Below are 12,436 nucleotides of genomic sequence, written 5' to 3'. Positions count from 1 at the left end.
TGATGTTGTTATTTAACTTTTAATCACCTTTAGTATAATTTAATCTGAACATGTCAAAAATACATCTTTTAGAATAGGAAAGCAGTTCAAGAAAGAACACTGTGGTATTCTTGGAATAGGTTAGTTCTCTCAAGCACAAGCTGCTTTTGCCAGGTGGTCACAGTACACACTGATGAGACCTACCTTGGAAAAATAACTTTTATTTAAATTGCTTCTCCATAATAGAAACCAAACACTGCCTCAGATTTCTAATGAGTCTTTAGAAGTCATATTTTAGATGCTTGTTGCTTGAGCAGCAATCTGTGTACCAGAGCTAAGCAGAGGGGCTTAGAAGACAGGGAGCTACTTTGTGTACCATATAAGGAGCAGTAATGCTTCACTGGAGATGTAGCAGAACAGGAAAACTGTAGTCACCAGAACTTTCTGGAAAACTCCCCCTCACCCATCTCCCACCACCACAACAAAAATTACCACTTAGAACAGCTAGAATAACAGGCTATAAACACAAAGATTCTAATCTGAGTCTTTTCCAGTTTTAATATTGTTTACAAAAGGCCTGGAATGTAAAAGAATGGATTTGTTACCATCTGAGAAATTAGGACCTTAAACAAAATAAAGCTGGACAAGCAAAAATATAATTTTAATATGGGCAAAAGTTGGCTGATTCTGATCCTGAATAAAGTCAGAGCTCATGTATCCTGAACTACTGATAATATGCAATTAATTATTAGCTGAGAGGGTTAATGACTTAATATAAGTACAGCACTGATAATAGAGCCTGGCACAGATAAGTGCTATAGGAGATTTTTTTTCTTTTTTTTAATGAATCGTACTCTTTCCCATTTTTCTCTGGCTCATGGATGAGACTTGATATATCTCCCAAAGTAAAAAGCAGGTTTATATTCTACATGTATACATATATTTTCCCCTGTTTTGCCTGTGGGCATGCAAAACACTAGTCCTAAGAGTAAACTCTTTAAGAAGGCCTTTCGTTCATTCAGATAAGAATAAACTCCAAAGGAAAAATGTATGTGTCGTTGAACAAACGATTATTCTCACTATCCACTCACCTGTCCATGCACTCTTTGACTACTGCAAAATTGCCATCACCAATAACCTTCCCAATTTTGTACTTCTCAAGAAGAGTTGACGATTCAGAGCACCTGTTTCCATTCACACCTGCAAAAAAGGATAAACACGAAGTCTAATGAACACATCACATTTCACCTTGATTCCTACAGATTGGTAAAATAATAAATCACAATGGAGTTATTTCTAAATCTGTGGTAAAACTAAAGAAAATCCTCTGAGCATATTCTCTGAATAGAACACCTGAATCACCAATTTCCTTTTGGCCTTGTTGGTTGGAATCAGAAACCAACAAAATCAATAAACCTAACAAATCCCTGAAATATCAGCTGAAAATAAGTGATTAGCTTTGGGTAAAAGGGAAGTCTAACCAAAACTTTGGAAACTTTTTGTCAACTCTGGAGAAAGGGGGAGGGGATTGATGATGGGGACTTAATCTTAGAAATTTTCTCTTCAAGATTTTCTGGTAAAGAAAATTCTGGCCACTTAGGATACCTTGTTAAGGCTAATATCTGGCTCAAAGTGTCCTCAAAAAGGAGAGGGGGGAGGGGCAGGAGAAGGAAGTGGTTAAGATCGACCACTTTTCACAATGTATCCTCAGTGCCCTGTACATAGCTGACATCAAACAAAGAAACCCACTTAATGTTATCTAAGAAAAAGGAAAGCCTACATTTAGGAATTATGAGCAGATTGCCACTAAGGAAAAATAAAGGAAACCCAAGACTAAAATTTGAAATTGGGTAGCTTAATTAACAACGAGATTCTATACATATTGATGTGACCCCTGCTGTTTAGGGAGATAATTTAGCACAAGTGGGTTTGGGGGGTGACCAAGTTCACACGGATGGCTTCCCTTATAAAAGTAATCATAGGGGCTTCCCTGGTGGCGCAGTGGTTGAGAATCTGCCTGCCGATGCAGGGGACACGGGTTTGAGCCCTGGTCTGGGAAGATCCCACATGCCGCGGAGCAACTAGGCCCGTGAGCCACAACTACTGAGTCTGCGCGTCTGGAGCCTGTGCTCCGTAACAAGAGAGGCCACGATAGTGAAAGGCCCGCGCACCGCGATGAAGAGTGGCCCCCGCTTGCCACAACTAGAGAAAGCCCTCGCACAGAAACGAAGACCCAACACAGCCAAAAATAAATAAATAAATAATTTAAAAAAAAAAAGTAATCATAGACTGAGAACTACCTTCAGGACTCATGCAACGATCAAGTTCAGGCCCGCCATTTACATTGGAAGAAGATCGGCCATGTGCAGAATTCTGCTGAAAGAAGAGAGTGCCCATTATTTATCAGGATAAGTTTCCGAATCTTTAGCTAGCTCATCCTTAAGAGAAGAGAAAATGCTTATATAATAGAATGCAAAAAAAAAAATAAAATAAAATGGTACAGAAACAGAGGAAGCATCCCCTTGCTTCTCATCTCACCTTTCTCCCTATATACAATCCCATTAATACAGTTCTTCCTTAGATACAGTATTTTCAATTCATATTAGTATCAGGAAAATTGACGTATGTTACTCTTCTTTGATACTGTGTTACTTTGGATCTCAACGAAGTAAAGTAAGGAGACTTTCATGGCATCACCCACGAACAAGGTAGTTACTAGCGGCACAAGAAGGCTTAGAACTATAGATAATTACAAGAACGCCAGCACAGAGTCCCCAGATCCCACATTCCCCACCCTTCCCCACACCCTGGCTGACCACCAGAGTCCCTGCTGGGGTCGAGCTCTTCTCAGAAGTCCAGCCCCATGTCCGGGAGTGCATCACCTTCCGCACCCTCCTGTAGCTTCAGGACCCAGAGAACAGCCCTGGCCCAATCAACTCCTTTGCCACCCTAAGACAGCAGGAATTCCTCTGAAGCATCATAAGGAGTTTTTTTAACTAGGAACCAGAGGGGAATAAAAGATAAAGCTTTTAGGTAGGTTCCAACTTCACAAAAAGCTGAAGTTCCCTGTCTAACACAGAAATATCTCTACTTCTTAGGTAAACTGAAAAACTCATATTATGACTATTATTCATATATTTATTTATTACTATTTTGTTTTATTATTTATTTTCTTTATTATTCTGTAGGCTTATGGAATTTTTTCTTAATTTCCAAGGGCTATTACACTTTCAAACTCAATCTTTTCTCTTTCATCTTTAATTTTCTTTCTTCTCTTTCAAAAAAAAAAAAAAAAAGTATTCCTTTCAGGAGTTTAAACATCAAAGGACTTACCAAATACCGAGAAGCATCTTTGGCATTTTTTGTGCTGGTGTGTTTACATGCTTGCCTCTACGCCCAAACTATCCTGGCAGCTTCTGCCCCATGGCAGCTGTGCCTTCTCCATCCCTGCGTCCTCCATGTGCAGCACGGGGCCTGGTGCACACACTACTTAATTCACACTTGCTAAATGAAAGCACAGATAGCACAGGTCTAGGGCAGGGACCTACCCTTCCCACAGTGCCCACAAGCTGGAGACACTGAGTCCACTCTCTTCCTCTGGGTGAAGTGGAGAACCTCACAGAAGCTGAGTTTGGTTCAATCCAGGAAAACCCAATACTTACAACATTCCTTCAAACAGGATCATCCAGAAGTTCTTTGGGGATAAAATATGAGCCTCAAGGATGAGAGGCACGTAAAAATTAGGCTGTTTTCTCAGGTCCCACGTAACCACACCTGTGTGGACAGTAAAAGCAGGAGCGGCGTGTCCTGCTAGGAAACCCAGAGCCACGGAAAAGCAGTGGTGACAGCCACCAAATGAGCCCCCTCCTGAGGCACAAACACACCTCTCATAAGTGTCTGTGCCCTACACTCTGACAGGGGAGTAGTCGTGCAGGAATGTGGGTGTGCGTGTGGGTCGCTTTCTGGCCACCCTTAACCTGATGAAAACGCTGCAGCCGGATGAACACCTGGCTCCTCAGAGTTCAATCACTGTTTCCTCACAGTACAGGTAATTTGGTGTACAAAGTTTTTCAAAATTGAGTTTTTTCGTTTGTTTTATTCTTTTTTTTTTCTGCTGAAATTGAAGGCAACTCCAAATTCAGCAGGAGTCTATGCTAGAATGTTTAAAAGCTAGACTTTTAAAATCAAGCCCCAGAGAGGGAACATAAAAGGAAGCTGAAAAGAAAACCACAGCATTCTCTGGTCCATTCATGGCCACAGCAACTACCCCAGTCCTGGTCGTGCTCGGCTTCTCTCGGCACCTCTACCAAAGGCCTCCTCAGTTACCATCAGTCTCTCCCACTCCACGATTATAGCCAGAGAAGCTTTTCCGAAGGATAGTTCTGACATCGCCCCTAGGATCCCAGAAACTCATTGGGTCTTCGTTACCAAAAGACTAACCCACACGTCTTCAGCATGGCATTCAGGCCATGATTTATCCCCTTACCTGTCCAACTTGTTTCCCATCACTTTTTTTCATGTATTTCGTACTTACATTAACTCCAATAATCTTTTTTTTTTTTAATTTTTTTGAGTAGCTTTATTTATTTATTTATTTATTTTTGGCTGTGTTGGGTCTTCATTGCTGTGCGCGGGCTTTCTCTAGTTGCGGTGAGCGGGGGCTACGCTTCATTGCGGTGCGCAGGCTTCTCACTGCGGTGGCTTCTCTTGTTGTGGAGCACAGGCTCTAGGTGTGTGGGCTTCAGTAGTTGTGACACGCGGGCTCAGCAGTTGTGGCACGTGGGCTCTAGACCACGGGCTAGTAGTTGTTGTGGCACACAGGCTCAGTAGTTGTGGCACACAGGCTTAGTTGCTCTGCGGCATGTGAGAACTCTCCGGACCAGGGCTTGAACACGTGTCCCCTGCATTGGCAAGCGGATTCTTAACCACTGCGCCACCAGGGAAGTCTCCAATAATCTTTTTTTTTTTTTTTTTTTTGAAACGTTGCTAAAACTTTCTAAGTCTTAATTTTCTGCTCTGAATATAGGGATAGTAGCAGCAGCTAGCGCAAAGATGTGTTAAAGAATTAAAATTAGCTCATGCATGTAAAATCATTTAGCACAGTCACTGACATGTAACAATAACTCAATATTAGTTATTAGTATTTTTCCTCAAAACATCCAGCATAGGGCCTTGAACTGAGTGTCTGAGAAATGCTTTTGAATTATTGAATGTACAATGGCTATAAGAGATCTTTTGCTAAATAATTCATTCGAAGTCTGTTCCACTTCTAATCCAACCCTTACTAGATTGAAAACTGTCAGTCATGGGAATAAGAGATCCAAATTAAACTCATACCAGCCACATTCTCAATGGAATAAAGATAAGAACAATGTCATTTTGGGGAAAGTTTTAGATCTCAAAAGATAAATGGAAAGATCCCCTTTGATCACGGGCTTGCCTTTAGGTTACAGGGATGGGGGAGGTGGACCGTCAATGTCCGGGAGCAGCAGTGGACAGTGGCCAGCTTACCTCACAGCCCAGAACGGGGCAGCCTCACACCCTCGGGGCACAGCTGGCTGGGTCCAGCCTGGGCACTGAAGGAACCATCTCCCTTCCCAACACTCAGAGCCGGAGGGAGTGTGCAGCGCGTGCAGACCCCACGCCCACTGCAGAGGTCCGAAGACCTGCCTTCCCCCAGGCCTGCTTGCTCGGCTCTCCTGGAAGCAGGTAACGTTCTTCTCACAGGTCTCTTTCTTGAGCTAATTTGAGTAAGTTAGTTCATCGCAAGCTGATACGTTCTGACTCAAGGGCTAAGAAGGAAGTCTTGGAAGGGGCTAAAATGCAGGCATTTTTACCTCTTTGTACATTTTCATATGGATGTGTGACTCCCTGGAGTGTTTACTGAGCTTCTGTCAACCTCTGTAACTTTCTCAATGCTTCTTTTGATTAAACCCCCATTCCCACCTATCCTGATTCCCTGTACAGTCCAGCAATTACAAACCTGGTTTGTGTTGGGATTCAGAGGTGGCAAGGAGCCAGAGCAGGTGGTGGAAGCTGGTCCTCCAGCAACTGGGCTGAAGCCCGGCCTCGGAGGTGGCCTCATGGGCAGAGTGAGGGCACAGGCCCACGTGAGAGGCTACTTTCATGTGTACCTGACAAAAGTTTCACTAAATCACCAGGAAATGCAGCTTTCTTAGTAAGGAATGATGGCAAGAAGATTATTTTTCAAAACTCTCAAACAGAATGATTTTTTTTCAAAGTGCTAAACCTCAAGCATTTAAAAACTAGAGAGTTAACAGAAGTGACATAACTGATTACCTGTCCCAATATGTTCCTTTACTTGAAAATAAAGCTTTCATGAAGAAAATGAAAACATAAAGAAATGTGGGAATCATCTTATTATAACACAGCTCAACAGACAGGACATGATTAGACCCACGGACAGTTTTCCTTTCCTCCCTCAGCTACAACCTGTGCTGGCTGCAAAGGATGCAAAGATGTAGGGCCAAGGTCATTACTGCCGGAAGCTTGCAGTCTCAGGAAGAGGCATGTGTGCACCCTTAAAACCCTTCCCAGAAACCTCACCTAACCATCTGAAGGTTCCTCCTGATGGTTTCAAACGCCCGTGAGGATCCGTGCGCGGGAAGCACTTCGCTACAGCACGAATCTGCGCTTGGCGTGCTGGAATCACACCGCTAGCAATTAAGCTCACGTGACCTCCTGGCAACGAAGCCTGGTGCTCTGAGAATCCAAGAAAAGCTGGGTATTCACCAAGATCTCTGGACAGATCCCTGGCAAACGTGAAGTGTCTATTGTTACATATAAAGAAAAGCATTCCCGGTGCCCTGAGAGACATGCAGACAAAAGAGGAAGGAAAAGCGAAAGCTATGACTACAAAATTCCCACCATTTACCAGGCAGAATTTATGGATTTCCCTGTCCCTTGTAAGAGAACTATTCTCTTACTGAAGCAAGGAGAGACTAAACTATGGCATTCCTGATTAAACTGGTCCCATTTCTACTGTCCAACTACACATTTTTTTTTTTTAATCTCTTAAAATGCTAATGAGCTTTCATGCTTCCATCAGTAACCAGGATGCTGAGACAGCACGGAGACTGTGCCTAGATGCTGCATTTGGGTGAGCTGCTCCTCCATAAAGCATAAACGGGTGGCAGCAACTGGGTTCTTTCAAGATATCTTCCATAATTACTAACTGATTCAAAAAGATGTCATGATGTTTAGGGGTGGGGAGCGGAGGGGACATATTTCCTGGTGAGTGAAGAAAGGAAAGTGATTGAAAAGACCGAAGACATTGCCGAGCATATTCTCAGGGACCTGCTCCACTGCGCCACCACCTACCTACTCTCTGGCAGCAGCAGCTCCATTTTTATGAGTATGCAAGGAAGGAAAATGCACAAGAATCCACTTCTGCTCAGAACTTTTTAAAAAAGACTTGAAAACAAGCAGAAAAAGCTATACAGTATTCTCAACTAGCTTCATTTAAAAGGGCATTCAGGGCTGAGTAAAGTACATTTGATAATCATTAACATGCCAGCTTTCCAAATTTTTAGTAAGGAAGTTAAGTCAAAGTGTCCTACATTAAATTTCTTTGATAAGTGGATTATTACTATTTCTACAAAACTTAGAATTTAAAGAGAATGTTAAGTGCTATACTAAAATTGTGAAGTTTTGTTCAGAAATAGGCAATTCTCAAAAAAAAGTAGCAAAAATAGTTCTATTAATGCTACTTAATAGAACTACTTAATAGTCCCAACTTCATTTTGGTTTTTCATAAAAGGAAGCATTTGAACAGAATCTAGCAGATACACTTGTATAGTGAGTTGACTTTCTCGAATGCATCTTGGAAAACAGCACTACGATTCAATTTTTAAGTGGCCTACTGCAGGGGTCAGAAACATTTTCTGTAAAGGGCCAGAGAGTAATTTTAGCCTTTGTGGGTCATATGGTCTTTGTCACAACTACTCAACTCTGCTGGTGCAGCATGAAAACAGCCATAGACCAAATGGAAACAAATGAGCATGGCTGTGTTCCAATAAAACTTTATTGAGAAAAACAGGCGTTGGGCCAAATGCGGCCACAGGCAAATAAATCCCTGGTCTACAAGAACTTTCTTAGGAAAGCTTTTCCTCCAATATAATTCTTACACTTTTAAATGCTTAGAACAGAATAAACCCCAGGGTATGGTTGTTATAAAGCGGTGGTTCTCTGTCCTTGGCTGTACATTAGAATTACCAGGGAAGATCTGAAAAATTCTATTGCCAGGCTGCACCACAGATTAAAGAATTCTTGCATGTAGGGCCCAGGCATCAATATTTTTTTAAGCTCCACAGAAGGTCTAACGTGTAGCTAAGGTTGAGAACCTCTGTGGAGGAAGTTTCTGGCAGTAATCATAATTAATTGTCCAGCTATCTTAATTTAAGTTCTCTCTGTCACTCATCCAGTAATCTAGCCATTGTGAGTCATCAATAGCCCAAGAACAATGTTCTCTTTGTAAGAAAAGGAAAGAAGCAACTCATTACAGTTTACTGAATGCCTACTTTGTGCCAAGTCCTAAAATGAGTACTTTTATATCTTATGAATTAGGTATTATCATCATCTCTATCGATCTGTGAAGAAACCAAAGCTCAGAGAGGTTATATAACTTGCCCAAATGCCACAGCAAATGTGGATTCAGAATTTAAGCCCGGGTCTGACTGCAGAGCCCAGGCTATTTGGCTAGTCTCACACTATGACCTCCTCAAGAAGTCTTGTACCCTATAACAGACTCACTGATCAAAATATTCACTGGGGTATATTTAGAACATGCTTTCAGAGTACATAACTATAATCACATTCTTATAATTTAGTCAAATAATATACAAGTCAATAAATAAATACACAGCCTCTCTTCACATAAAGCAATCTTAAGAAAAATTTTTCTTTAACAAGATGACCTCTGAAACGTATTGAAGATTTTTTAAAAAATCAGTATTCTAGATATTACTTGTAAATAGATTTGCCTCATGATCATTTTTGTGGTGTTTTTTAAAAAAAATATCAGAAATATCAGTTCCATTAATTAGTAGGAAAACCAGTATAAATTAGGCATCCATTTAAAAAGAGAAGCTTTAACGCTTTAATATTGGATTTGTGATAATTTACTTTGAAATACTTCAGTATTAGTAATGAGACATGAGAACAATTAATCTGAATCAGCACCTAAGGGTTAGTAACATACAAAGTATTCTTATCTGTAGCCATACCTTACACTTGGTTTCATTTGGTAAAATCAGTGGTGCTTGAGACTTGTGACTGGTTCATAGTGGTGAAGAGCAGTAAACAGAACCCACTGTCTGTGCATGTACATGGTTCGAGACAGTAGCCAGCTCAAGTCCATGAAAGTTTAATAGGGAAGAACAAACCTGACTCCATAATGGATGTTTCTTTTACTTTAACCTTTATATTTTATTGCTTTTGCTACAAGTTAATAACTAAAAGAATGTTGCTTATAGCCTGAAATATACAGGACAGCCCATTCTCAAGGCTCTGACCTTTAAAGATATAACATTTTCCCATTCATATAGAGATAAAAAGTTGCAGAACAGAGAATAACATTTGTCTTGTTGGAGGTTGAGAGGAACACTGTGACCTGAACTACATGGTCAGCTGCAAGAACAAAGGATTCTGGCACCAAGAAGTTTTTACCAACCAACCACAGCCCCTCCCCTAGTAGTATAAAAGAAGCCTGAATTCTAACTCAGGTAAGATGGTTCTTTGGGACACCAGTCCTCCATCTTCTCGGTCTGCTGGCTTTCCGAATAAAGTCTCTATTCCTTGCCTCAACAACTCCTCTCTCAATTTATTAGCCTGTCATGTGGTGAGCAGTACGAGGTTGGACCCAGTAACAAAAGGAGCTGCATGGAACCTGCTGACTTTGGCTTTCTGTTCCTCTGAGTATCCCTGCCACCTCAGTTGACTACACGGCCTGCCAAAACCAGCACAGAATCTCATCACATCCCTATAAGTGAGCCTTTCAAGCATTGGATTTTGCTTATTGGATTACTGGATTTTTCAGCAAAAGGTGGTATGGCCACACCTACCTGCTAAACATGTCTACATGCTTTCAGTGTGAGGTACCACCAATTTCTAGGATGCCTGCATGGTGGGAGAGGTGCCTGTCTCTTCAGTGCCAACAATGGAGGCTATCACTGTCTGTCACTGGCACAGGCCAGCTCACTACCACAACCTCTAAGTATTATCGCCATCCAGTTTTCTAATGCGTGACCGAGAAGAAGGTCTAATTACCCACTTTCACGAATAAGGGGGTGTTTAAGATAAACACATATGCTGCTTATATTCAAATAAAGTTTTTACAATTGATCCAATTTATACACTGATTTGCTTGGCAAACTCTCCCTCCACCCCCATAAAAAAGGGCTTCCACCCAGGTGAGCCATTTACCCACCAAATGCTTTTTTTTTTTTTTTACTTAACAACTACAATGTACAAATCACTGTCCTCAAACAGAATCTGAGAGTCATTGTGATGATTTATTTTGTTAGGGCACTGAAGTCTTCAAAACTGCTTAGTCCCTCTTTTGCTTTTGTTTCTGTCAACAAAATCAATTATGTTCAGAGATGAAGTCACCACCCAACATTTCTGAGGTAATAAAGGAGATATGTAAGTCGTCTGTCTGTTCGTACTGAAGACCATTAACTAGTTTTAAATACCAAAGAAAAGCCAAAGCTCCAGGGAAAAGCGAAAATGTTGAAGGTCAGAAGCTACTGTGGATTTACATTTCACAGCTTCGAAAAGAAGTTTTGAGTTCAGAAGGTCAAAGAGTTACATTTTAGCTCTGCCAATCAGTATGAGATACTACCAGCCCTTTCATCACACTTCACAAATCTGGAAAATCTTTCACCACAGCAGACCCAGGAGACATTCATCAGACAAAATATCAGCACATCAGACAGTTTATAATCTCAAGATGTTGGATAATGTTCCAAATGTACTTTTTTCTTTCTTCTTTCAACCAACAAGAATGCTCACAGTAGACAGCCCCTGGGCATACACTTCAGCATCAAAACATGAGACATTTCATCCCCCAGTGTCCACAGATGTGCCCCTGACTCTGAAGGCTTGAGTTACTACAGCCTTGAAAGTCTTAAACTGGGACATGGATGATGAATTAAATTTCAGGGAAATGCTTTCTTCATCCATCTGGCAGCTGATGACACATTTAGTACTCTTTATTGCCTATCTGTCCCAAAGAAAATGCTGTGATTTACTCACAGTAAATATTCCTGAAGGGGAGGTTATCAGCTAGATCGAAGGGACTCAGAGGAGCTTGGGCAGAGGAAACAGGAGATCACGGGCTGAGGTCAAGGAGAAAATGGAGGATCAGGAAGATGGGGATTAAGAGAAGAAAACAACAGTGGTGGTAGGATTCTAGGGTTTGCAGAGGAGAGAAAAGAATGCACAGGGAGTGATCGGTCTGGAGAACAAAAGGACTGGAAGGAGAAAAAAGCAATGAAATTGATGGGGAGAGAGACTTCTGTGGTGCTCAGAAGGGAGAATGGACAGAAAGCTACTGAGGGAGCAGAGGCAGCCTGGGAAAGAAACTCTGGGTGAGATGAAAGCAGAGAGAAGGGGAGTGGGAGCCAGCCTCCAAGATGGTCCCCGTGAGCCTCGTCTCCTGATGTTCATGCCCTTGTGTAGTCTCTTCCCACGCTTAACTGGGCTGACATCTGTGACTACTGAGCTATGATGGAAATGATGGTGTCTGACTTGCGAGGCTAGGTCATAGAAAGGGGAACTTCTGCACGGCACTCTCTTTCAGACCACTCACTCTGGGGAAATGCAGTCACCACATTCTGAGGATCCTGAAGCCAATTTATGGAGGGGTCCACACGGTGAGGAACTGAGGCCTCCTGCCTAGAGCCGGCACAACTTGCCACCAAGTGAGTGAGTCACCTTGGGAGGGGATCGTCCATTCCCAGTCAAGCTTCAGGCGACTGAAGCCCTGGTATACATATTCACTACAACCTCTTCAAAGATCTTTAGCTGCTCCTGAATTCCTGACCCACAAGAACTGTGGGAGAAAATAATTTTTTATGGTTGTTTTAAGCTGCTAAATTTGGGGATAGCTTGTTACTAACAGAATTACCTATAGATTGCTAATAGGGTTGGAACATGTAGAGAGGGCAGGAAAACAAAGACGAAGGGTAGAGCTGGGAGGGAAAGTCATAACAGAAAAGCAGAGAAGGTAATAATATCTGGAGTCTGACTTCTCTCACTTTCTCTTTCCTTCTCCTATACTACTGCATATCATTTTTTTTTCTAAGTGAAACTTCCCTCATGTGAAAACTGAACCTAGAAACCCCAATGCTTACTGTAATACAAATAGAATATAAAAGAATAACAATAGAATAATAGAGTAACAAGGCTATTCTAAGTCCTTTCTTTATATTTAATC

The 12,436-nt window shown here is 41.6% G+C and overlaps 1 protein-coding gene across 8 annotated transcripts in view; it reads right to left on the bottom strand.

The window, feature by feature from the left end:
* The window catches only part of DCLK2 (doublecortin like kinase 2), a gene marked incomplete at its 5' end in the record, with an annotated part of 151,616 nt that overhangs the window by 33,389 nt on the left and 105,791 nt on the right, over positions 1–12,436 (bottom strand). For 6 of the 8 annotated variants that reach the window (XR_014264078.1, XR_014264079.1, XM_082463365.1 and 3 more), the window contains 2 exons: positions 1,071–1,179; positions 2,280–2,355. Coding sequence is in view for 6 of the 8 variants with exons in the window: in XM_082463365.1 (XP_082319491.1) it covers positions 1,071–1,179; positions 2,280–2,355 (185 nt within the window). The remainder of the gene's footprint in view (positions 1–1,070; positions 1,180–2,279; positions 2,356–12,436) is intronic. The other 2 variants (XM_082463361.1, XM_082463363.1) reach the window with 1 other exon arrangement.

The sequence above is a fragment of the Balaenoptera physalus genome, assembly GCF_965194825.1.
Source record: "Balaenoptera physalus genome assembly, chromosome: 5".
Classification (NCBI taxonomy): Eukaryota; Metazoa; Chordata; class Mammalia; order Artiodactyla; family Balaenopteridae; genus Balaenoptera; species Balaenoptera physalus.
This window is presented reverse-complemented; position numbering and strand designations above follow the sequence as displayed.